The 27,857-nt window shown below is 32.7% G+C and overlaps 1 protein-coding gene across 3 annotated transcripts in view; it reads right to left on the bottom strand.

Moving 5' to 3' along the window:
* Positions 1–1,698: 1,698 nt before the first annotated feature.
* LOC142327074 (uncharacterized) overlaps positions 1,699–27,857 on the bottom strand; it is a 36,994-nt gene continuing 10,835 nt past the window's right edge. Inside the window, exons 2-5 of one of the 3 annotated variants that reach the window (XM_075369897.1) lie at positions 27,479–27,531; positions 16,993–17,142; positions 12,142–12,263; positions 1,699–11,951 (exon numbers count right to left, since the gene is read on the bottom strand). In XM_075369897.1, coding sequence (XP_075226012.1) covers positions 11,064–11,951; positions 12,142–12,263; positions 16,993–17,142; positions 27,479–27,531 — 1,213 coding nt within the window. In that variant the 3' untranslated portion in view covers positions 1,699–11,063. Of the gene's footprint in view, positions 11,952–12,141; positions 12,264–16,992; positions 17,143–27,340; positions 27,532–27,857 lie in introns of all 3 variants that reach the window. The other 2 variants (XM_075369886.1, XM_075369907.1) reach the window with 2 other exon arrangements.

Raw genomic sequence — 27,857 nt, 5'->3', positions numbered from 1 at the left:
ATATTATTTGCTATATTTTATTTACATAATACATTCAATTCAGTTTTCTCCAGTATATAGAACTTAATGTTTCTAAAAAAAATTAGCCTACTTCACAGGGATAATTTTAAAATTTTACATGAAGTTTATTTATTAATTGTAAATATTACTCAATCAATATTTAGTGTAAAAAGATAACGGTATTGGCTTAATTTTTATACTAACAGCTCAAATTCATAAATAAATCATCTGATGATTGTGTAAAAATAAAGATTCCTAGACATTAATAAACAATTACATCATAAAATTATAGTATTTACTATAATTTCATGATGTAATTTCTTTTTTCACATTCACTAAAATGTAGGGAATATGACTGCCATGTGCAAGACTCTATAATGAGTCATATGGGCATAAAAACAATTTCAGAACTGTAAATGAGAAATTGCAGTTTGCATTATTTTTTATGACTTATTGTTCACTTTGTTTGACCCTAGCTACTGTTTATCCATCTTCCCACCAAAGAAGAATTTATGATGAAATTTATAGAAAGGTTATACAAATTCCAGCAAGTTTTGTTAAATATAGAAAACCAATTCATACAAGAAATTGATTCTAAAACTAGGAGAAATTCATTATAATATAAATTTAAAGGGGTATTTACTGAGGGCTGTCTATATTTGTAGCACTGTAATTCAAAAACGGCTACCTTGTTTTCACGAAATGAAATATCAGACAACAAATTATAAACTGTGTTAGGTAAACAAAATTAATGATGAGAGATTTATCAAGTAAATTTGAAGATAATGTTTACAATTAATAACTTTGAAGAGGTAATATTCATTAATTACATATGTTTGAACAAGAGGGGTTATTTTACAAAATCTTGCATCTATGGGGAGAATTAAATCCTTGAGTATAATAGCCTTATTTAAAAATTAAAAAAAGAAATTTTAATATGCATCTAAACATCAGTGCCAGCCTCTGTGGCATGAATAGTAGCATCTCGGCCTTTCATCTGGAGGTCCCAGGTTCAAATCCTCATCAGGCATGGCATTTTCACACTCGCACACTACAACAAAAATTGTCATTCATCTCATCCTCTGAAGCAATACCAAACGGTGGTCCCAGAGCTACCACTGTTTACTTTGAGAATTTAATTTTGTGTCTAAAGAACATGGAACAAAAAAATCTTAATACACTTATTTCATAGAAATTTTATGTTATTGTCTACTCAAATTCAGGAAGTATAATACCAATCTTTTTTTATGATCTAGCTCTTTTAAATGAAGTGATTGAGCATTTATAATCCAGTGATAAAGTTATTTACCACTTTCTGATAAGGTTTGATTCCATCAAACATTTTCTAAGCTGCCAACATGCTTTTAAAATCTAGGTTTATAGCCCTCCTACATCCCAAGCCATAATCACCGTCCCTAATACACAACCTACCATTACGGATGCTTTAGTTTTAGTTCTTGAAATATTAAGCCAAGAGACTAACAAATATACACATATTTGTAGCCAAGCTTAACACTTGACTTGGAGGCTCAAAAAATCAATAAGTCTGGGAAGATCATTTTTTGACTATTAGAAATATTGAACATGCATACACAAATTTACTAATAGCAAAAAACATTCAAAGTTCATAATAAATGATTATAAAGTCAATGGGAAGGACAAATGAGGAATTTTTAAATCAAAAGCTTAACATTTTCTTAATTTTTTTTTTTTTACATCAAAAATGACAAACCACACCACAACTGGAATTATTATATAATTCACATGCACATATAAATATTTATATGTGCATGTAGATTTATAACAGAAATAACAATGTAAACAGAAATCAAAATATATCACAAAAATTAAAACATCACATCAAAAATGACTAGATAATGACAACATAATAATGGCTTGCAAATTTAAAAATAAAATAAAAAATATACAAAAGTAAAATTATTAAAAAAATAATCTTTTTTAAATAAATTAAATTTTTGTTTGGTACAATAAATAACCCTTACAATAGATTGACTAACACAATACTTAAAACAATAAAATTTTACTAGTAAAAACTTATTGTAAGATTACAACTATATGAACCATGAACCCTGTAAGTCACTAGCTTGGAATGATTATAGTAAATAAAAAAAAAAGCGTCTCGCTCAACATATATAATGACAGTAAAAATAACTAATCTTTATATTTGATTCATAATGCTTCATTACATTTAAACCACTATTTGCAAGGGATATCTAAAGACCAATCTTTAAGGTTGATGAACCTGTCATTCATGATTACACTACTAATGTACACGCTGCATTGTTGTTTGTAAGTTGTCGTATATTTGATTACGTGTGAATTATTACATTATAAAATTAATAGGAAAATTAATGTTTCCAAAAATTATGTTTATCAGCATTATATATATGAAGAAGACAGTTATCACAGTTTTAAGACAGTTTGCTGAGTATTTCCTGGAATATTTCTTGAAGAGATGGATACAAAATCCAATTAATGAAAAGTGTTGTTGCAGCTGCAAAGTTATCAGTGAGATTCATGGCCAACTCATCGTAATGTCTGCTGATAAAATTTTACAAGCCTTACAATTCACAAGATTTAGATATTTTTTAGCACTATATGTGCTTCACCACATTACCATTGTAAAAAAGATTTAGATTTATGATTGTGCTATTCACCACATTACCATTGTAAAAAAGATTTAGATTTATGATTGTGCTAAAAACTATCATAAAATTATCTTTAAAATTTTGCTTTTGTGCGTTTCTAACATACAAGGGATATTTCTAAAGTAAAGGCTGCTGGCAAATTTCTCTCCTTAAGGTTGGTGAACCTGTGTCGTTCATGGCCACTGTGTCGTATTTCACTTTGTGAAATACGATCAAAACGTATTAACGCCGGCTGAAATTTAGGTAGTTTGTTACCTATATAATAAATACTACCTATGAAATTCATAGGAATTTGGAGATAATGTGCATGATTCGGCCTCCTTGAATTCACCTTGATATTCACAGAGGACTTGTTGAAACGCATCAACGATGAAATCAGAAAACATTGTTGATTACGATTTCCGACCTGGCTCTTCTTTTGCCTGATCTTTCAAGAGCTGTTATCTCTTACATTGTTCACGACTATTTAGGCTTAAGAAAGGTTTGTGCAAGTTGGGTGCCACATCACCAAAAAATCCGAAGGGGATCTGCTTTGGAATTTTTGATGCGCTACACAGAAAAAGGTGATTAGTTCCTTAATAGAATCGTTACCAGAGATGAAACATGGATTTTGTATTACACACCAGAGAGAAAACAGCGGTCAAGTGAATGGCGTCATCCTCAATTACCAACTAGACCGACAAAGGTCAAGCCACAATCTTTTGGGATTGGTTTGGCAGGTCCACCCACATGTTGCGGTTCTGACACGTGATTTACTGAGAACATACGGATGGGAAATTTTACAACCCACCATATAGTACGGACTTAGCTTCTTCTGATTACTATTTGCTTGGGAAATTAAAAATTTCTGCCAATCACTTGCTAAATATACTGGCAGCAGAAGAATATGATAAGGTATATTGCCATGATAAATATCTTAATTCATGTGGCGATTATATAGAGAAGTAGTACAAGTTATATAAGAGAAATAAAAAATATTTATAAAGTTTTCGGAATAAATGTTTTTACAATGAAATGGTCTTTTCTTTAGAGATAACCTCCAGTATAAATTAAGATTAAAGTTCCATGCATGTCATATTATGATCTGATCCAACTAAATACTTGCCTATAAGTCTGCTATCAGACATATATTTAAGATCAAACACAAGAAATTTGGTTCTAACTTAAATTTATGCTGTCTATGTTTCCAGCTATTTAATGATAAAAACTACAGTGTCTAACAAAAACAAAATCATAAAGCAAGTATATTTTTGAATTCTACAATACAAAAATGTTAAATTTTAAAACTGGTAGTTAAATTCTACAGTTTCTAGAAAATAAAATAAAAGGTTTACTGATGTAAGTGTAATACATCAGGGGAAACTCTTCAAGGAGCCCAGATTACAGACCGAAGTGGGAACTTCAGATTGCAGTGTCTATTTGCATCAACTCCTTGACACAATTCAGGAGGAGGTGGAACAGGCTGTTCGGAGGGAGGTGGGTGGGTGATGCAGTCTTCATGCGAGTCTCTCCTCTAAGATCAGCTTATGGCAACACATTGAGAGCCACTGTCCAACTCCCACACAGAAAGGCGATGCAGCTTGCTGAAAAATCTTATGTGTAGATTGGCTGGTATTCTAGTAGGGTGGAACTAATGAGTGAGCAAAACAAATGCTACCGTTGTTTGGGTGTTGGCCACAGGAGAGAGACTTGTCGTGGCCAAGACAGATCTATGCTTCGTTTCAACTGTGGTGGTGGCAGCCATAAAGTCATATCCTAGAATATAATAAGAATATAAGTCAGATGCCTTGACTGGGATGATTTTGTGGGCGATGTAGTTATGGAGGTTTTGGTTACATCGGTCAGACTTGTGCTTCCACAGAAACAGGCAGTAAGATTGTGCCACCACAGAAGAGATTAATAGGATGGCACGCCTGCAGATGGAGTTGCAACAGAAAGTAGACAGGTGCTACATATGCTGGGAGCCTGGGCATATGGGCGACTTCGATGTGGTCACAGGCCCAACAGATAGCAGATACCTGTGCTGTCAAACCTGGCATTTGCTGGGGGACCAGAGGCACTCATGACAGCCCTCAGTGAAGATCCACATGATGATCACCACTGGTGGCCCAAGGAGAAAACTGGTCTACTGGTGGACGGACAGGATAGCGGCACTAAGGGCAGAAGCTGCGAGTACAAGATAAAAACTTCAATGATCAAGAAGACGACTGAACGCTGAAGACCCCCGCCTGCAAGGCAGTTGCTTGACACGAAGAGAGAAGAGAGCCCTCCAAGTGGAGATACAGGTGAAATAGCAGGTGACCAAGGTATTCATTCTAGGTAGAAAATCGGTTATGACTGAATAATATGTATGACATTATTCTAATTTATAACAGTTTTTTAAATAAATACTTAATAGATTTTTTAAATTTACAAGTCATTTTTTGGAATAAAATAATATACATATACCAATATACAAACTAGAACTGTCAAATACCAATGCAGAGACCTGTGAAAAATCGTTTTGTAACTTTACACAATTTTATACTTACTATTTATATAATTATTACTTTTTTAATTCATTCTTTCTAACATTCTTCCTATAGATTAGACTAAATTTATAGATTCTAATCAAACTAATTTTTGCTTTTTATTCATAAAATCAAATACTGTCTTAAACTTTCATTTTAATTTCATAAAATTTACGAAAATTGTATTTATTAAAATTGCAAAACTACTCGTACAAAAATAAATTAAAATACAAAATTACACTGATCATAAGCCTGTGTCAAATTGTGGGTTTATATATTTTATAGCATCTATCATTAATAGTGTTATCCTGTCGATTAATATTTTAAATTTAATAGACTGAATACATCAACAACTAATAGATCAGTGATCATTACTCCAACAGTTTTTAACCAATCCAACCTGTAAAATTGTAGAGCATATTACATTTTTTTTTTCTTTTGTCTCTTTGTTACAATAATAAAGTAACAATTAGAGAGAGGCTTCCATCTAAGCTCCTCATGCATTACATACTACTTATCCTCTACAGAACATTCATTATATAAGTACACACATAAGGTTGTCAGAGAAAAAAAACAAATCAATCAAAGGATTAATAAACAAAAGATATGATGAAACACTGAGAGAAAAAAAATGAAAATACAACTAAAATTAATAAATTGAATGAAATTAAATAAATTGATGGGCAACACTTAATGCAGCTCAAACTCAAATCACATAAAAATCACCAAGGTCTAACACATTGAGTCATTTTAACCTTCTAACATCTTAACTATTGTCTAGAAGTTAATAGCTAAATAATTCACATGGTTGTTTAGTTGTAGTAATACTTGTACTGAATTGCTCTATTTCTTCTCGAGCAAACCGTAAAACCAGATATTTGTGGATCTTGCTGTTTCTTATGAACCCTGGAGCTTCTTCTGTTATACTCCTTAGTAATTTGTTTTGAAATTACTGTAATATCTTGATATGGCTGCTGCTTATAGTACCCCAAAGCTGGATCCCTTAGGACCAAATCAGTTTCAGAATAGATGTGTACAACTGTTTATTGCAAAGTGACAGTTGTGATTTCCTACTCAGCAGCACCAGTACATTTCCTTAAACTTAATATTCAGTTTTCTTTTTTCCTTTACATGGACCTTCCATGTCAGCTGACAATGAACAAGAAGACTAAGAGGTACCATACATTTTGAGCAAGGGATGTGAAAACACCATCGAGGTGGAACTATGGGCAGTCTCCTCTACTCATTGCAAATATTACATGACTCAATTTCACTTGATAACCTTAATCTTCCATCTAGTTAGTCATATGTTGATTTGGTCCAATTCAGATTGCAGTTTACTTAAAGTATGAGTTGGTCAACATTGACAGCCAGTATAGCTGTGTCATCAGTAAATGAAGCTACAGTGACAATAGTTCAGTGTCAGAAGGTCACTGTGAAGATGGAATACAAGACTGGTCCTATAAACAAGCCTTGAGATACTACTAACAGCATCAAAGAACACAGTCAACTCCTTATTATACTTCACCTGTGGAAAATGTACATCCATGTAACTACACAAAACCAAGTAATACAGTTGAGAAAGACTCTATTTTAACTTTTATGAAGGCCAGGCAGCAAGACCTTGTCAAAGGCCTGCTGAACATCCAAGAAGGCAGCCGAATACTATTTCTTCTCCTCAAACCACTTTCTGATAACCTTAACAAATCTACGTGTCTGCTCATGAATAATGGAGAGACCAGCTCAGAAGTCGAATTGTTTATCAGGAATAACATAATCATGCTCAACAATAAGCCACAGCCTTCGAAGAAAAAGTTTCAAACATTTTATACAAAATAAGAAATAGGCCTATATGAAGATACCTTGTGTTCAGGTTTACCTGGTTTATGGACCATAACCATTTGTGATACTGTCCACTCCGTCAGGAAGTAAGTACTCCACAGGATAATATTAAAGAGATGTCTTATGTAGAGTATGTACAGAATGGTTTTGAAAGAAAGCATAAATAGCATTTTGTTAGCAATTAAGTCAAAACCTGGGACCTTCTGTAAATCCTGGTACTTCCTGATTACTTGCAAACCTCTGATGATGAAAATGGCTTAACAGGAATTCAAGAATCTCATCCTCGCCAGCCCTCTGTATGTAAAGTGGCTCAAAAACCTTAATCAGGGTAAGCAGAAAATTTTTTAGCCGTCTCTCTGAAGCTCTGAACCATCTTCAAAGGAGGAAGTAAGGGTGGAGGCCGTTGAATATTCTTAACTGCTTTCCATTAGAGAATAGCTAGCTATTTCTATGCAAAGAATAAAGATTCTAGAGGTTATTTTTAATAAACCTCAATAGTTGTTTCAACCTACGAACAGCCCTGTTCAAAGATGTTCTATTCACTGATCTCCTAAAACACTGTCGTCTCCGCTTACTTTTAGTAGCAATAAAGGCCATCACCTCCCTCAGGAGTCACATGTCTCGTCTCTGATGTCAAGCGCCAGGCAGCTTCTTGCAAAACTGAGATCAAAATTGCACACATTGTCAATATCAGCAGAACACTTCAATGGTATGACACAATCAGCTCATATTCTACTCAGCTTCAATACAAGTGCCAATCTATCCTGTTGTTTTAGAGGAATGGCATTTTCCTTTTCCTTAACACCATCACACTAATGGTAAGCAGGGCAGGGAAATGGTTAACATTGAATTGTAGCTGTTTCTAACTGAGTGTATAGTGATGAAATTCTTAAAGTGACATCTAAGTTCAACAAATTTAGGATCTTCATCAGATTTGATTACCACCCAGAGATCACGTTAAGCTGCATGTTAGCGACCCTTTAAAGTACTGTCTCTAGTAATTATTATATAAGAGCTCCAAAGGTATTTTGCATTTCAGTCACCTTCTATGATAGAATGGGATTCCAGCATTGAAAAGAACTCAGAATGAGTCATCCATGATCACATGGTGAGGACAGTAGATTGTTGACATCTGTGAAATCCAGTCTAGGATCTCAAACGTGGAAGCGTGTATATAATCTGACCCACATTCTGGGAGTTGGTGATGCTTTATTGCATTTCTGAGGAGCACTGCAGTATCCTGCACTCTGCACATCAGGATGATTAATCATGTGGACTGAATACTAACGAACATGAAAATAGCTTAGATTAGTGAAGTGTGTCTCAAAGAGCAGAACATCTAATGATTTGGCCATCATTAAGACTTCTAGTTCCTGTTCTCGACTATTGATATTCCAGGTAGCAACTCTGAAATCTAAACCAACAGATTTTGCTTTGCGCACAGAGACTATTTGTTGGCTCAACATTAGATTTCCGCGAGAATTAGAAAAACCAGGTCAAATGGGTAATCGTTGAAAATTTCATCAGGTACCTGGAAAGAGAACAGATCCCAAGGGAATTTAGGGTTCCACCTGATCTTTCATGTGTTGTGGTTTTGATGTTTTTGTAGTGTTTTGTTTATTTAATTTTATTTTTAAGTTAATTTTTATTTTTTGTTTTGTGTTATGGTTGCATGTTGAACTCAACTTCTAACCTATCAGGTAAGTAGTTGCATTTCTAATTTCAATTCCTTCACATCACTCAGTCTTGTTAAAGATTCAACAGGTGAGTTTTGTCTTAACGAGTTCATTCCCTAGTAGTACACTGGTGGAAATATCACGTGTAATATTCACATCGTTGGCATCCTGACTGAGGCAAGAACAAGGCTGAGAGATGCCTATTATGTTCTGAAGATGACCTCCAGTAAAGCCCATACGGGCTCGATATGGAGGAAGTGCCATGGTGACTGAAACTGCCACATGGAGGGTGTTTTCCCTTATGGGGTCAGGATGATCACCTTGTTAAGCAAAACTATTATCAATTTGCTACTCTAGAAATTTTACGTTATTAATTAGTTTTTGTAAAGTATGTCTTCGATATCACCATGGATGTCACAATCAACAACTATGGCATAAGATCACAGAAAAGTGTTGGCGTGAGCAATCCCTAGTTGTTCCTTTACCTAAATAAGGGAAATTTACATTTCCCAAGTCAAAGGAAGCAATCTGTTTGTTCCAAGTCTTGAGCGGAGTATGCATTCTTCACAATACTCTGCTTGTTTCAATCCAGGATTTCCTTATAAACCCTGCATACTCTGTAGTTAGTTGGATAATCTGATTGGCAGAGTACAAAGTAGTCTGAGTATCTGTCTTTAGAATAAGCTGCAGTTCTATGGCCTGCTGCACATTTAATACAATGGTAAGGCCTCGTGCACTTGTTCTTTGTGTGGCCTACTGTTGGTATTGCATGCACTGCACCAATCCAGGAGGTTTTCTGCATATCTCAAACGTAATCCCACAGTTTGCAATGTATCTCAGTTAAATACCTCGTTATTATCTTTCGACTCCAGGTTAATGAAAAACATGGATAACAGTTGTAACCTGATGATGGGCACTGATTATGCTTCAGACAACCTGCATTCCTCAGTTTCTCCCTTGACGATATTTATTGAAACCAAGAAATGTAAGTTCCTCAGAAATATGTAAAAAGCCTACTCAATTTCCTCATAAACATGTGACCAATCAAATTGTGTTCACTAACTAGATCAATTACTTTCTTGTACATATTAACAGTCTCTGAGATCCCACGCAGCTGGTTAGGGTTAATTTTCTTTATAATGTAATTACATTTACAAACCAATGATTCTAATATGACCACATATCAGTAATGCCATACAGAACTATCACTACAGGCCTAATGGTGTCCTTTCAGAAGCCTCAATGTTATCATCCTCCATCCAGGAAGTCCTGGTGATGATTTGATAAAGGTAGTTCAGTAGTTATATCAACGGAAGATCATGAATCTTTTGGCATACGTAAGTCTGGCATAGTCTATCATGGTATACAAGTTGTCTGTAAATTTGCGATGTCAATTTCAATCTCGCTTGTAGAGGTTTCATCCAGATCGAATACAATGTTATCTTTAATTAGTTTGCGATGAAATTGTTTCCTGGGATCCCTGTTTGATGGTGTCAAAGGTACACCTTTTCTGGAAGATAGCAAACAAGAGCCATTCATTTTGTTCTCATATTTTGAATAGCTGATTAACTTCTCCACTACAGGCTGTAGGTTAATCCAAAAATTCTATTAAAAACTGATAAAAATAAAAAGCAGATAAATATACAAAAGCAGCCTTGTAATACAAAATCCTCTGATAATTCACATAATCCACATCTTCAATGTAATATTTATATATCATTAAAAAAAACACAAAAACAAGAGCAAAAGAAACACAAACTTTCACTATTAGAAACAGCAGTTTTAATTTGTCTAACATGTAATTTAAATAATGTTTATTTCAATTATGATCTTAAAAGAAAATGAATAACAATACTGATCTTTATTTATGATGTTCAAGGCCCTAATTGATGTTTCAATATTACAACACCTAACAAAATTATGCATTTCGCAATGAAGAAACTGGCCTATTACTAAAAATAAATGGAGTTTTAATAAGCACATGAACTAATGTCTATTTAGACAACACAACAATTGTCTTATTCAAATGTAATTAAATGGCACTACAAATGGCAAGACAAATCTTTGTCTTCTAAACACCATTCAGTAATTAACATAAGATCTAAAGAGCTATGTTTTAATATCTGTGGCTCTACCATAAAAAACAACATTTAAAGACATTACTTTTATCAGTATGGTAACAAAATAACACCAGAGTAATTGAATAAAAACACATAACTAAAGCTACTTAGTACTAATGTAAATTACAACAGTAAATTAAACATAAACACAGATAAAATGTTTTAACAAAAATTAATAAAAGTAAGAGCACACACAGTTCCAGATACAGATACTGGAAAAACTATGTATCATATAATTAAAAACAATCACAATTCTGTAATTTTTGAAAAGTCATCTTGTTCTGGAAACAAAAGTACAGTGCCTTCACTACTAAGCATCTTCATTACAGATTGTGCTTCACATGGAACAATTGCATTTAAAATATCAGGGGTTGTTTTTTGCTGATTGTCAACTAAATCCAAATAATTTGACTCTATATCTATCTGATTAAAAGTGACATTTTCTGCTTGAATATTATTTTGTGTCAAACCATCTGCATGATTGAACAGTTCTTTGTCTGGAATAAAATATGCCATATTTTGTGGTAGAGTATCTGATAATGAACTGAAAATAGGAAGGTCATCAGGAAATGGAATATCTAATCTTTCATTGTCTTGAACAGATTCAGGAACTTGAAACTGATCGGTTACATCCAAGCCACTAGTTGTATTATTGACGTATATATTGGATATTTTAAGTAACTCTTGATCCTGTAAGCTACCATTAGCAGGCATAAGAGACAACTGTGTTTGATCAACAGTACTTATACCGTCACTCTGACTGATAACCTGTACGTTGCTTAAATCAACATAAACATCACTGCTCTTATATGATATATCTGAATTATTAACAAAATTTTCTAATGTTTTTGTTTCAATAATTTCATTATTTTTCATATTTAATGTAGTTAATAAAACTATAGATGGTTCAATAACTGATTTAATTAGAGTAACAGTATTATTTTGTTTATTGATCTGACCCTCAGATATGTTCTGGGGCACATCTTCTGTTGTTGCAATTACCTTGTGTTCTTTTCTGATAATTTCATCTGATTTTTTAACCAGTGTATCATTCAATTTCACTCCACAATGATATGTTAACATATGTTTTTTTCTGTTACTGCAGTCAGCAAATCTCTTCCCACATTCTTGACACTAAAAAAGGCCATAAAATTAGTAAATTAGAAATATATACTTTTCTCTTAAAAATGATTATAAAAAATGAAAAATATAATTTTGAAATGTTAAACTTTTAATTTAATAATAAAAATATACCATAAAGCAAGAATTATTTAAAAAAATATTCAAAGAATCAATATTCTACAGAATCAAAATCTACACTTACTGCAAATGGCTTATCTCCAGTATGACGTCTCTGATGTCGAAATAAAGCATTATTAGTCACAAATGTTTTATCACAAAGGTTGCACTTTGCATTACGCTGGCCTTCATGTCTCATCATATGAGCTGTGAACAAACAATTTTTTACTATTAAACAAAAAAGTTAAGTATCAATTCATAATTTTACAGCTGATGTAAACTTCTGATGTAAAAACAATGTTGTTCTGAATTAAAGGCAAACTTCAGAGTGAGTCACTGTCAACAGAGTGAGTCACTGTCAATCCTGTTATCATTATAAAATCCATTTCATAGATAAATACCAAGAAGTTTCTATTAATATTTCAGAAAAGTGATATTGTCAAGGTATTTTTGTACTATCAAGATTTGTACTATAAATTACCCATACATTATTGTTCTATGTTATTGTTACATTCTGTATTTTATATATAATTATAACATATACTTGAAAGCAGATATCAGATTATCATTATAAAATCCATTTCATAGATAAATACCAAGAAGTTTCTATTAATATTTCAGAAAAGTGATATTGTCAAGGTATTTTTCTTGCAGTCATGAATACAAGATTTGTATTATAAATTACCCATACATTATTGTTCTATGTTATTGTTACATTCTGTATTTTATACATAATTATAACATATACTTGAAAGCAGATATCAGATCATGAAGGACAGTAAAATTTGGTAGTAAGTTTTATTCCCCTACCTTTAAAAAACAAATAACTTACAGCATAACATACTTTCAAATTCTAGGAGCAACTTAAAAAATATAAATAAATTAATTTGTAATAGCAACTAATATCAGTTAAATACTTACTTCTATTTCAAAAATTCATAAAAATGTTACTTAATTTAAAATCAATAAAACCATAATACCTCCATAAAATCAAAATCTGGTTTTGAAGTATTTACATAAGGAAGAAAGTATATTGTGGTAATTTTAATATATTTTCTAATATACTAATTTATTCAGATCTAATTAAACCAAATAAGAAATTGACAAAATATGAAATCTATATTAAGAACTAAACTTGGAGCCTAACCTATGGAATAGCATAACAACTACGCTACTGAACTTAACTATTCTATCATAGATTAGATTTCTTACAAAAGATTGTGAATTAACATTGCGAAAAGTATAAATCTTTCTAGTGGATGAACACATCACATATAGTGTGATGAACAATAATTAACAAGTAGGTTGTAAAAAGTTAAAAAAAAGCCCACATTATGGTCAATTTTTATGAAATTATGTCAATACAACATAATTATTTATTCTTCCTAACTACTTTAAACAAATTATTTAAATTTTGGAAGAAGAAAAAGAAGAAAACTATTTTATACCTTCAGGTATAACATCCAGGACCACCATTAGGTATTGCTTCGGTGGATGAGATGAATGATTTGTAGCATGTGTGAAAATGCCATGCCTGACTGGGATTTGAACCCAGGACCTCCGGATGAAAGGACAAGACACTACCACTCGCGCCACAGAGGCCAGCATTTTATACCTACTGGTGACTTTCAGAAGTTTAAATATTTTAAAATTTATATTCAAAATCATTCTAATTTACAACTCCTGTCTTCATTATTTTGCTGTTTTATTTTTCAGTATCAACTTTAAACTATTTACCTAAATAAATTCCACAATTCAATTAAAATTTATTCAGAATCTCTTTAATAATTTCATGAGAATTTTTAATTATTATATATTTTAACTTTTGTAACTACTCTTCATGTATAATTAGTTATGGAACCCTAAATTGAACACAGAGATTGCTCTGTGTTCAATTATGATTAGTACAGTTATGATTGCATAACTGTACTATCAAAAACTAATAAAAAATATTTGTTAGTGACTTATAAAAAAGGTATTTTACTGTAAAAATTAAAATAAAATAAATATTACTTGTGATACATCATCACCAGTACTGTTAAGCGATTCAGATTTTTTATCTTAGGAGTGCCATTCAATGTTTACTATTTCTATCAAGTATAGTTTCATCTTACTGGAAACATTAACAGCCAAAAAAAAATTGAGAAAACCCACACAATATGTCATTTAAAATCTGCTAAGGAAATTAAATTTTAATCAACTCTCTGTTATTATGTTTCAACTAATTCAACCTTTATTTAAACAAAAAAGATCTTTATGAGGGCTTCAATAATTAAAAAGACAAAATGACTAGAAAAATTATTATTTATCAAATGATTATGAAACTAATAATACTAATACATACACTGAATACTTTTCAACACAATCCCCAGTTACTTGAATGCACTTGTCCTATCTTTCTCTAGGTTTTCTTATTCCAGTAGTACAGAGTTGTTCACTTTGGTGTTTGAGCAATTCTTGTGCTACATTTTTGATCGGCTCATTGTTGCCACATATAAACTCTTTGACAGGACCAAACAAAAAAAAAATTTGTGGTGCAAGATCAGGACTTAAAGTGAATGTAGCAACACCTCCTGATCTAACTTTTGAACAGTTTCCTGTGTCTTTTGATCAATAAGGAGGCAGGCTTATCATTTATAAGAATACATTGTTCTTCCAAACAATTGCAATAACTTGATAACTTAACATTGCAATAGAATAACTTAACATATGTGGAGCCACTGGCTCCACATATGTTTTGAATTTTTTCTGGTGAGTGAACTCAGATCTTTCCACTCCATCTGATTTTTGGATTCCAGCTCAAAATGATGAATCCAAGTTTCATCACAATTTATTAGGTGATCTAAAAAAATGTTACCTTTTGCTAAAATCCATTGTTTAAGTTTTACATAAATGTGAATTCAGGTGTCTTTGTGATTTTAAGTTGTCTGTCTCTAAACCCACAAACATGGATAGTGTTAATGCTTGCACTACAAATTTTAGAAATATCCCAAATTTGTATGCTTCTGTCCTTTTGAATAAGATTATTAATGTGATTTTGCAAAACGTCAGTTAAAACTTTCACTGGCCTTCTACTATAATGAAACACTTATTCCTGCCAATTTACAACATTCAATTTACTTACAAAAAGTTTCACGATTAATAAACTACATTTTTTACCATACTGCTTTTATCTGCAAGTAAATTTCAGCCAGGTTTACACCATCAGAAAATAAAAATCACAGCACACAGTTCACAATATACATTACAAGTAGAGCTGACATTTTGAAATAAATAAATAAGCTTATATATATTTTTTTTGAATAGCTAATATTTTCTACATCAAGGGTGCTAACATGAACATCAGACAGTTTCAGTTTATTCTATTACATAGTTTTCTGCTGTTGCCTTTTGTCTCTTAAAATTACATGAATATAACTATAAACATGTAATTAACATGTTACTACTATATATATATAACGTATATATACTATAAATTATATTAATATAACTTATATTTCAATTTTTACTGAACATTTACTCCTTTAACTACTCTATTTTTAGCCAATATTCAATTCATGCTTTACAAATAAAATTTTTGAATTATTCTGTGGCTAGGAAAAATTCCTGTAAATCTAGTATGCTACCATACATCATACATCCTTGATAGGTAACATCACTGATATGATTCTTGTTATAACAGTTGCTTTGATATTTGTAATTATGGTCTCTACAGTGGTCAATCAGTCGCAAATCTTCTTTTTTATAGTTGCTCATAAACAATTATTGTGAGTTAAATGTAGGTAATATAATAAATTAACTAAAAAAAAAAAAAAAAAACTGAGACATGTCTAATTTCTTTTTTATAAGATACTATTTATTGAAACAAAATATTTGGATAACTGACACATATTAAGCACTGATAATTGTTTTTTTTAATATCGCACACTAAACAAAAAACTTTTTTGTTAACTGGGAAGTTCTTTCCATTTCTGCATAAGTCAGTTCATACAGAAAAATATTTTTAATTCATGGAAGGGGAAATATTTATAAGCAACACAATTCCACCAAATCAAGACTTCATTACAGGAATTCTTTCATGTTCATAGAACATGAAGTTCTTAAAAAAAATAAAATAAAAAAAAAACTGAAACAAGATATCATGAAAAATATATCAGAATTCTTTGAAACTTAATTTTTTCCTTTATCTCCAAATATGGGCAATTATATTTTTTAAACTCTATTCACATACTTTCAGTTGGTTTTAACTAAGCTTTAAATACAACACTAACCTCTTTTTAAAATTATCTCATTATAAAAATTCTATAAATCATATTTTTTTTCAATTCAGGCAATAGTCAATACACATCTTTACTGGTAATTAACGAACATTTTTTATACTTCCTTGTACTTTCCTTATTCCCTAAAGTTATTACACAACCAGTAAACATCAACTTCTCTTTCCTTGAGATTTAATATAAACTGGTTAAAAACCCCCAATTTTTAATAATAAACAAATAAGAACTTTTCAGCTACTAATACCAATTTCCCAAGCTACACTAATTCATTAAGTAAATTTTATTTTCCAATAAATCAATTACCAATAACCAATTCTTTAAAAGGCTATTTTGCTTCTATTAAAGCAATATTAATTAGCATCATCATGTAAAATCTCTGTTACCTTACTTTTGAACCACACTTTTTTTTGAAGTAGATTTTTTTTTTATCTTTTAATTTCAATGTTTGTTAACAACTACTGAAAAGACGGTAGCTTCCTTTCAGAATCTGTTAGAATTTCTCTAGTCTTTCCACACTATAAACCTGCTATAGCAGTTGCATGTCTAATCAGAGACATACACTTCCCTCATCAATGGCAAGGTCTATCAATTTTTAAAAGAAGGTTATAAAATTATTTGCTAGGATTTAAAAAAAGAAAGAATCCATAAACAACAGTTACCTTTGAAGTTATTACTATACATGAATCCTTTGCCACAAAGATCACACTTAAATCTTTGCTCCTTTCGGTGAACGGTCTTGACATGATGTTGTAATTGACTGCTTCTAGTAAATTTTTGTTCACACTCACTGCACTCATAAGGTCTTTCTCCTAAAAATTTAATAACACTTTAATTAAGGAATTACAGACTACATCAAATAGAATATTTTTTTTTTTTTTTACATCATAAAAGACCCATATCCCTCTCCACTAATATATATTGTACATATAATCCAACTTGATCCACCTAAGTACAGAAATTAAAAGTAAATAAGATGACAACTTACCTCATTAGGTAGATTTCATAAAAAAGCTACCTATTGTAATAAATACCACAATTCAACTTCTAGAAAATGTCAACATGTCTTCGCACTTCACATTCCCCAGACCCTAAAACCACTGTCAGCTCAAAAGTTTATATACACACACACACATATATATATATATATATAAATAAATGTATTTCACTTTCTTGTGGACATAATAACTGCCGTAATTTTGTGCCAATCACTCTCAAATTGTTCCTTAAAAATAACTCGTCCCAAAATCTCGATCAAGTTTGTTAACGGCCAAAATTGGATCATGGCAGTGGAAATGGGAGGGCTTTTTTGACAAAACATAATATCACTATAACTTTCTTATTAAGTAAAATATTGAATTCATTTAAAGTTCCTACCATTTTTTGGATATGGGTCTAAAACTTATCTTACTTAACTTAAGTAAATTTTTTTTATATCACCAACCTCTGGCCCAGGAGGTTGAAAAAATGGGGTTTTGAAGACAAAAAAGATTCATAGGCACAGTATCAAATCAGTTTAAAGTGCTCGTTAATCCTCTAAACATTACCTAAAGCTTTTGTCTGAACAATTTTTGATATGACCAACCCTTACAAGGGTTGACCAAAATTGTAAGAAGATGGGGCTTGTCATATGCTAAACATGTGAACTTTTTTCATATGCATCCATTGTCGTATTGAATAAATTTTAAGTTTTTCTTAACTTTAAGGTGGAAATCTATTTTATCTCCTACTTAGCACCAGTGAAATCTACCTCCGCCTTCTGGAGTGCTGAATGGGATTTGTTTTCATAAAATTTACAATAGCGGTTTCGTGGTAACCCACATCTTTAGTTGTAATTTTTGTTTTTTAAAACATTTATATTAAGCTTCATCTTCATAAAAAATTTCATATATTATTAAAAAGTTTTCTTATATATTTTAATGTATTAAATGTATATAAGAAAACTTTTTAATAATATATGAAATTTTTTATGTAAGATTGAATTTTTTATGAAGATGAAGCTTGATATAAGCATTTAAAAAAACAAAATTACAACTAAAGATGTGGGTTACCATGATAATGTATTTGAGTTTAATATGTAGCTTGACATAAACATTTAAAAAAATGAGAATTACAACTGAAGAAGTGGGTTACCACGAAAGTGCTATTGTAAATTTTATGAAAAAATAAAGTAAGTTGTGCGATTCTCGAAAGCATGATTAAGGTCTTCTTATCGAATGCAAATAAAAGTATCCTCTCCCAAGATCTCGTGGGAGAACTGGCTAGCAGCTTGGGTGCAGACATTTTTATCACTAAGGAGCCGATCGATTTGCAGCTGTGAAGAGCTAGTGGTGCTCTGATACAGCTGGAGATGTAGCTATACGCTGTCAGCGGTAGATGGGACTACCAGCTTTTCTATACAGCCCAGGGAATTATTGCTGTCAAGTTGTCAGACACGCTACTAATAAGACCCTATGTTAGCCCTAATTGCAGCTTTCACAAGTTCAAGAACTACATGTGGGGTCTCTATGGAGTTATAACAAGATCACCAAAGAAAGTTATTAATAGAATACTTAAATACTAAGGCCGTTATTGCTGGCAGTTCCTATACTAATAGAAGAGGGAAAATATTAGCAGAATTGATGATTTCAGCGGGTTTATACTGTATGAATGATCAGACACCAACATTTGAAGTGAGAGGACATCAATCTGTATTAGATCTTACCATTTTGGATGATGGCTGGGATCACTCCAGCTGCAGCTGGAGGGTCCTACCAGATGAGACAGCTAGTGACCATTTTGCTAAGTAGCTAGAAATTGAAGACCCCCTGATTATAACAGCTGGAGGGCATAGACCACTGTGACTAATGCAGAGGCAGGTAGCAACAGTCATTGATAATGTTGCGAGGCAGGTAACAGATGGAAGAAGGCTGTTGCCTGAAGTTCTACAAAAGCTCAGGTATCAAAGATTGCAGGTAGATATCACCTGATATATTGGTGGATGGAAAATATCACACGACTCAGGCAAAACCTACAGCATCGTAAAAAACAGCGGCTGAGTGGCAGGTGGTGTAGAGCACAAAGATGGCACTAGGATGCATATTAAATCATGAAATTAAGCAGTCAAACGTGATAATGTAGCTAGTGGAGCCAAAAGGTGTAAGGCAACAGTCGGTCGCGTGCAGTGGTCAAGTGACTAAATGGTGCGAATTATGTGGGGAACTCAATGCGGATCCATGGGGGCGGGCCTACTAGATCCCTATGAAGCGCTTTGGTAGATGATTGCCCACACCCTTGCAGAAGAGTCAGCGAGATGTCAGATATCTAAATTCTTCCCCACTGAGCAGAGTGGGTTTACAGAATTAATAGACTGCAACACGAAGAGATTCTCGCAGGATGAGGTAGTCATGGCAATTTTAAAACTACAGGATAGAAAGAGCCCTGAGCCAGATGGCATTCCAGCTGCAGTCTTGAAGGGTCTGACCAGGAAAGTGCCATGGGAGCTGATTGATATCACCAACTTCGGTCTTGAGAGTAAAAGCTTCCCCAAGTGGCAGAAGGATTCCAGATTAGTCTTCCTGCCAAAGACGGCTGATGTCAGGGTTAATGCAGACTATACACCACTGTGTTTAATCAATAACATGGGTAAAGCCGTGGATAGGATGATAGCATCCTGCATAATTGAGAAGTTGGATGCAAGTGCTGGCATCCATACAATCAGTATGGTTTTTGGCAGGGGCACTCTACGGTATAAATCATTGAGAGTGGTTAGCTGGGCCGCTGTAGAACAACAGGGAACCTGTAGGACTTGGAAAAATCCTCATGGTTATAATGTTGGACGTACAGAACGCTTTTGGGTCCCTTATGTGGGATTCTATTTTGTCAGCATTGGCAAGAAAGGGAATCAGCCCCTATCTCTGAAGGCAGGTGGCTGAGTATCTGATGGATAGATGGACTGAGGCCAACGCATTGGGCGGCAAGTTGAGGTTCCAGGTCTAAGGCGGGGTGCCTCAATGTTCAGTCCTGGGCCCCCTATTGTGACTATCGATGTATGAAGGGGTCCTAAATCTTTCCATGCGAGTAGATACTCATACAGTGGCATATGCCAATGACTTTATCTTCCTGGTGAGTGGTAGTATGGAAGCAGACACAGAGGAACGAGGCAACATGGCTTTAACTAACATCAAAGAATGGATGATTAATCATGAATAGGACTTAGCCCCACAGAAATGTGTTTTTATTACTTTGACTAGAAGACATCGTGTTGGCAAGATAGACTTGTAGCTAGACGATTATCCTTGCAACTCAAAGACAGAATAAAATATCTGTGAGCTAACATTGATAGATCCTGTAAGTTTACGTACACAACATATTCTTGACATCTATGCTAAATCAGAGAAGACGTAAAGGTCTTTGAACATGCTGATTTTGACCCAATCTGCCCCGCGGATCTCTAAAAGGAAGTTAATAACATCAACAGTCATGTCTGCTGAGTTGAACGCTGCACCAGTGTGGGATGCTGCTATAGGTTTTAGAAGAAATCTTGATCAGCTTCAGAGAATACACTGACATACATTACTGGCTGTAATTTGAGAATACTGAACTGCATCATATGACGTAGCCTGTATACTGGCATTGGTCCCACCGACTGACCTACAAGTGAAGGAACAGAAAGGCATGAAGCAGTTGCAACCACAAGAAAGGCCTGGAAGGTAAAATGGCAAACGGGTAGAGGCCACATCATCAGGGGCCATGGTGAAATGAATTTTTTCATGACCAAAATCTTCTCAAGGCATGGTGCTTTCAAGTATTACTTGCACAAGTTTGGAAGGCGAGATTCCCCCTACTGCATGTATTGCAGTAGAGCAGGGAGAAGCCCGGGAATGACATAATCGAGCTCAGTTCACACCTTCTCGGAGATTAGACAGGCGAATAAAAAAGATCCACCGAGGGGGGGGGGCTGAACTGAACTGTCGCCATGACGGATGTGCTGCCAGTAAGTGGGGAGGCCCTCTTAAGAGTTGAAGGACACTCCCCTGGACAGAGCTTTACTTGATTGTATGTCCAGCCCAATGGAGTAAGGGAAAAAAGAGAAAAAAAATTGTCATCTTATTTACTTTTAATTTCTGTACCTAGGTGGATCAAGTTGGATTATATATACTTTTTTTTTCTTTCTTTCTTTTTCGTGAATATGCATGTTTCCAAATTACATAAAAGGTTAACATACAACCTTATGTGTAATATTACATATTACATAAAAGGTTGAAGTTGCATGACTATTTAATTTTTTAGAAGGTTTTATCACAAAAATTTTAACAAAATAAACCTTATTAAATAGGATTTTTTATATCCATAGTTATTGCTGTAAACAATCAGAATAATCAATGTGCATAAATTAGCATACATTTACAAACATTGCCACATATGCTTCACTAACACACATAGCATAAGATTTATGAAATTCTAATGGTAGCACAAGTCCTGATTAAATTTGGATAGCAGCTGGTTGTAGCCAACCAAAATGCAGAATAATCTAAATAAAATACAGAATGAGCAATACAAGACTGTGGGGTTTCGCACAATATTATTTGGCCGATATGAGGTGTGTTCAAAAAGTAACAGAATTTTTGTTTTTTGGAAAGAATTTTATTTATTCATCTACATCAATGTTATCCCCTTCAAAAGAGTCCTCATTAGATATTATACACTTATGTCAGCGCTTTTTCCAATCCCCAAACACTTCTGCAACTCAATCTTTGGAATAATGTTAGGCTTTTTCAGCTAATCTCATCTATGATTGTAAAACAACGGCTCTTTAAGGTTTTCATTATTTTTGTTAATAGAAAAAAGTTACACGGGACCATGTCTTGGGAATACAGCGGCTGGGATATCATTACAGTGTTGGTTTTGACTAAAAATTGAAAGATTGATAAACAAGCAATGAAGTGTGAGCAGGCACATTATCATGGTGCAAAAACCATGAATTATTTTGCCACAAATCCGGGCTTATTTTCGGAATGCTTCACGCAAGCAGCATTGAACTTGTAGGTAATACTACTTATTGATCACTTAACCTTGTGGCAAGAACTCATGATGCACTATGACGTTAAAATCAAAGAACATGATGAGTGAGCATAACCTTCACATTCAACCATACTTTTCAAGCTTTTTTCGGTCTTGGTGATCCAGAATGCATCCACCGAGACAATTGAGCCATAGTTTCAACATCATATCTGTAAATCCATGTTTTATCACCTGTTATGACACGTTTCAGTGTTCTGCATCATTGTTGACTTCATTTAGCAACTCCTGAGCAACTTCCATTCGCCGCTGTTTTTGTTTGAAATTCAACAATTTTGGAATAAATTTTGCTGTCACATGTATCATACCCAAAACATCCAAAAACATTTCATGGCATGAACCAATTGATAACTGATATCCTAACATAATCAGCAACTTCTCTGATTGTGATTCGGCGATCATTCATAATCATTTCTTTCACTTTTCCCATATTTTCATCGGTTGTTAATGTGCTGGGGTGTCCGGAGCGTTCGTCATCTTCAACCTCTTCACGACCTTCTTGGAAATGCTTACACTACTCATAAACCCTTGCTTTACTCATAGCAGACTCACCAAAAGCAATATGTAACATTTTTAAAACATTGATACCTTTATTCCATTCTTACAGCAAAATTTAATACAAATTCCCTGATCCATTATTTATACAAATAAAAAATCACTGATCGTGCCAAAACACAAGTTATCCTATTGACTGCTGACAACAGACTTAACATCTAATATGGCTGAAAATGTAGATACTTTTCGGACATGTTTACCACTGCAACAATGAAAAAATCCCAAGAATCAGACTAATAAAACCCGTGAAATTTCAAAATTCTCGTTACTTTTTGAACAGACCTCATATAGGAAAATGTGATAATCAAACCAAAACAAAATAATCTGCTAAATTCAATGATAATATTGAACTGAATAACAAAGAATATGGGGTATCGCAAAAAAATGGTGTTCAATTATCAAAGACTAAAGAGGTCACAGGAGAAAAATCTCTTCACCAGTAGAGGAACATTTTGTACTGAATGGTATGAAAGTTTGTAACAGCTGAAAAAAATCTTTAAAAAATGCAGTTGTCAATTATACATACAGCAAGAGATCACATTACAAAAGTCATAGATGATATGGTCAGTGAAAAAATACTCAGTTTTACGGAGAAAACAATTTATAACTACATCTACACAGTACGCTTATCAAATAAATTTTTAACTTAATTTTTTTTTTCTATTATGTAACATGATCTACGTACTCAATATTTATAATTATGCATTTCACATTTTATAATACAAAAATTGTTTATACGATATTAATAAATTAAATTATTAACTTCTTTTATTTTCATACCAAATTTCCACCATACCAACTCATGTGTACTCAAGTCACTGAACCCTTTTTTTTTTTTCTCTTTCCTGTTTAGCCTCCGGTAACTACCGTTTAGATAATTCTTCAGAGGATGAATGAGGATGATATGTATGAGTGTAAATGAAGTGTAGTCTTGTACATTCTCAGTTCGACCATTCCTGAGATGTGTGGTTAATTGAAACCCAACCACCAAAGAACACCGGTATCCACGATCTAGTATTCAAATCCGTGTAAAAATAACTGGCTTTACTAGGACTTGAACGCTGTAACTCTCGACTTCCAAATCAGCTGATTTGGGAAGACGCGTTAACCACTACACCAACCCGGTGGGTTAAGTCACTGAACCCTGAGAGTAATTTTCATTCTATGATAGATGATTTTGCTGCAGTAGTAGAAATTGGCTATTTTGTGACTTTTTGGGGGGGGGGGGTACTCTCACCTGCATTACCTCCAAATCCACAGGGTAAGTGATTGTATTATAATTGAGGTTTACTATATTATAAATAAGAAAACAAAATTTGCTAATCTGGAAAGAAGTAATAACGTCAATGACAATCTAGGATATCGCACAACATGTTATATGTTTTGTTTGATAATATTAATGCTGGTACCAAACAAAACTACATAACTGATACATAAGCAGGAAGACCTGAACACATACCAAAGGAAAAGAAATAAACAGAAGTACTATCAGAAAAAAACTTTAAAAACAAGAATAAAATAAGTGACATTAAACTTTTATCTGTAAAAATAAATTCACGAGTTTTCAATTATAAAAGATTCTTGGGGTGTAACTATAAACAAAAAAAAGAAAACAAATTCTTCAATTAAAAAATTGCTACAAAAAAATTATGTACAGAGATAGCCATGTCAAAAATATTCATAAACTAAATATTAAACTAGAAGTTGCTTTAGTACTCAGAATGATCAAGCTTGAATGAAGCTGATACTGAAAATGCAGAACATGTAATAACTAGAAAAAAGAACTAATTCTTAAGATTATATTGTATTTTGGTGGAAATTATATTTAATTAAATAAGTGTAAGTTAGCGATTAGACTATCAGTATTATTATCTAACTGAGTACAAACAGTATAATACTAAATGTGCCGCTCAGGTGTGACCTTCCAGACTGGTTTTGTGATAAAAATAAAACAGAAGTTTTCAATATTCAATTGACTAAATTATATAAAAAAAGGAAAAATTAAGAATATTTCCTTCCTTAAGTAATATGCAGTAATGGGCAAATTAATCTGATGCGAAATGTTATTTAATAAAAAGTAACTATGCTTAGAAAACAAATTGTACTTTTGTGCAATTTGTTAATAACTAGTAATTAACACATCTTCCTTTATTCTTAATCACTTCACATACACAATTTGGCATAGATTCAACAAGTACAATACACAATTTTTGATTTCTTCATCATGAAACCAAACAGATTGTTTTAATGAGGTCAATTGTTGTGATACGGTTCATTTTTTACTATTGCCCAAAGATTTTCAATTGGGTTTAAGTCTGGGGAGTTCTTTTTTTGTAGTTTAACCTCCAGGTCCACCTTAGGCATGCTTCAGAGGAAGAGATGAATGATTTGTAGTGTGTGTGAAAATGCCATGCCTAACTGGGATTCAAACCCAGGACCTCCGGATGAAAGGTTGAGATGCTACCACTCACCACGGAGGTCGGCAAGCCTGGGGAGTTACCTGGCCATGACAGCACTTTAATGTTTCGTTCTTTGAAAATTTTTTCCACTTTTTTAGCAGTATGGCATAGCACTAAATCTTCTTGGAATACTCAGTTGCCTAGTGGGAATTTGTTTTGAAATTGTACAAAAATCTTTTCCTGCAGAATTTTTATATAACCATAACTTACAACATACAATCTACTGGAAGTAATGAACAAGGCCTTCAAATGTAAATCAACCCCAAAACATTTTTTTCTGGGCATCTTTAACTGATTGCTAGATACAAGCAGGCAATGTATTCTTTTCATTTGATGTATGGAACCCTTTGCTGCTGAACATAAAAATATGGCTAGGAAAACGTAACATTTTTCCAGTCTTCTTTTCGTCCAGTTAACTGGACCAAAACCAAGTTTTGGCCCACAAGAGCCTTGTTTTGCACATTGCTGGAGTTAAATTTACTTTTTAGCTGATCATCAAGATTTCCACTGACAGCTGCAAGAAGTCAGTGTGTAACAGTTGTCACGTGTAAATCTGTTCCACTGGTTGATAATTCTCGATTTGAAATCTACAGCAGATAATTTGGGCTCAAGTTTACTTTTTCTCACTAATAACTAACCAATCTTGTGTTAAAGCAGTTTTTCTTCTATGGCTATATTTGCCTTTCCTTTAAACAGAAATTTTAAATAGCATTTACTCTCCCTAGTCCAACATCATGCTTGGAAGCTATTTGTCATTGTGTCAAACTGGTATGCTCAGAAGAGAAACAATTTTCAAACACTTTCTTGGAGTTATATCAATTATGTCAAAGATACAGAGAATAAAAAATACAAAAATATGATTTTTTTAATAAAAAATGAAATAAACTTTCATAAAACTCTATTTATAATATGAAAATTGCTAAATAATCTAAGAACAACTTTAAGAATGAATGGAACACAAAAAGAATCCCTGCGTTTGGATTAATTTGCTCACTAATGTAGATAAAAAATTGCATACTAGAAAGGCGCCTGCCTTTCATTTCAACAGGTTCAATAAGGAACAATTGTCAAAATGATTTTTACAATTTTATTGAAAAATGTAGTAATTATTGGCTGTATGGAAACATCCTTCTTTTTAAGGCTATATCTATATTATAAGAATGTTTCTGATCAGAGAAACTAAATTACAGTACCAGTTCATTTGATAATTAGTCATGATGAAACTAGTCTCAAATTTTAGGTTAATGATTTTAAATACTAGGTTTTTAAAAAAAAATGTCAGAATTCCTATAACATAACTAATAATTTTCTTTATTAATGTTGGTGTTGTAATAATAACCAAACAAAGTTACAGCACACGTAATAAATATCATTTCAGTATGAAATTCAGGGATTGTGTTTTTAGATTTATCTAAAAATATCAGGTTTTCGCAAAATGGTTCCTAGCATTGGTAATTTTTTCAAATTTCCACTACACTACCATAGAAAACTGTAAGATCTATTAAACAACCCCATCAACTAAAATTTTTGAAAGTTTCTCAAAAAACCCTTTTATTACACAATGAGAGAATATTTAATAAAGTTAATTCATTATATTAAAATAAAAAAGTTTTTTATTTAAAAATCATGAGTTAATGTTACACATTTAAATGAAATGGCAGTATTTACCTATGTACTACTATACAAATTTCAGCACAAAAACTCATAAAATAACAGAGATTTAATTTCTTATTTCAGAAACAATTAAGATGTTATAAGACTTTAGCTAAGAATAGTAATGATGGATAGTAATGATCACCACCATGGCTGTTTAATCAGTTAAGGAATGCATTACGTTAATTGGAAAGAAAAAACATACACACGCATACTTTTATCAATAAGAAGTTAAGATCACACATGCAACTCCACTATATTTAACAATACAACAAAACAATACCAGTATGAATGCGAATGTGTTGCTTAAGATGGTTGGTCTGATAAAACTGCTTTGAACAGTATGGACAAGAAAACCTTTTTCTCCCTGAATGCAAATGAACATGATACTGTAAATAAGATGCTGTTTTAAACAACATACCACATATGTGACAACAATGCTCTCTCTGTTCACTATGTGTCTTCACATGTTTTCTGTAATAGACAATTAATAAAAGAATAAATAAGTAACACAATCTGTATTATCATTATTATTGTTGTCGTCGTCATTATTATTACTAATTATTATCATTATTATTATTATTATTTTTACATATATAAATATTATTAACATATATAGTTACAGAAGTCAAAAAGTAATATTTTATATACTTGTGAGAACTATGTACAATCAATAAAGCTCATCTTACGATCAACGTATTCTTGTGATAGAGGTTTCTTTAATAACCTGAAAAACTCAAACAAACCATTATTTACTGTTAATTTAACTTAATGAAAGGACCCCTTCACAAAGTTCATCA

Source organism: Lycorma delicatula, chromosome 1, assembly GCF_047948215.1.
Source record: "Lycorma delicatula isolate Av1 chromosome 1, ASM4794821v1, whole genome shotgun sequence".
In the NCBI taxonomy this organism is placed as follows: domain Eukaryota; kingdom Metazoa; phylum Arthropoda; class Insecta; order Hemiptera; family Fulgoridae; genus Lycorma; species Lycorma delicatula.
The sequence above is the reverse complement of the archived record's forward strand: the minus strand, read 5'-3'. Positions and strand labels throughout refer to the sequence as shown.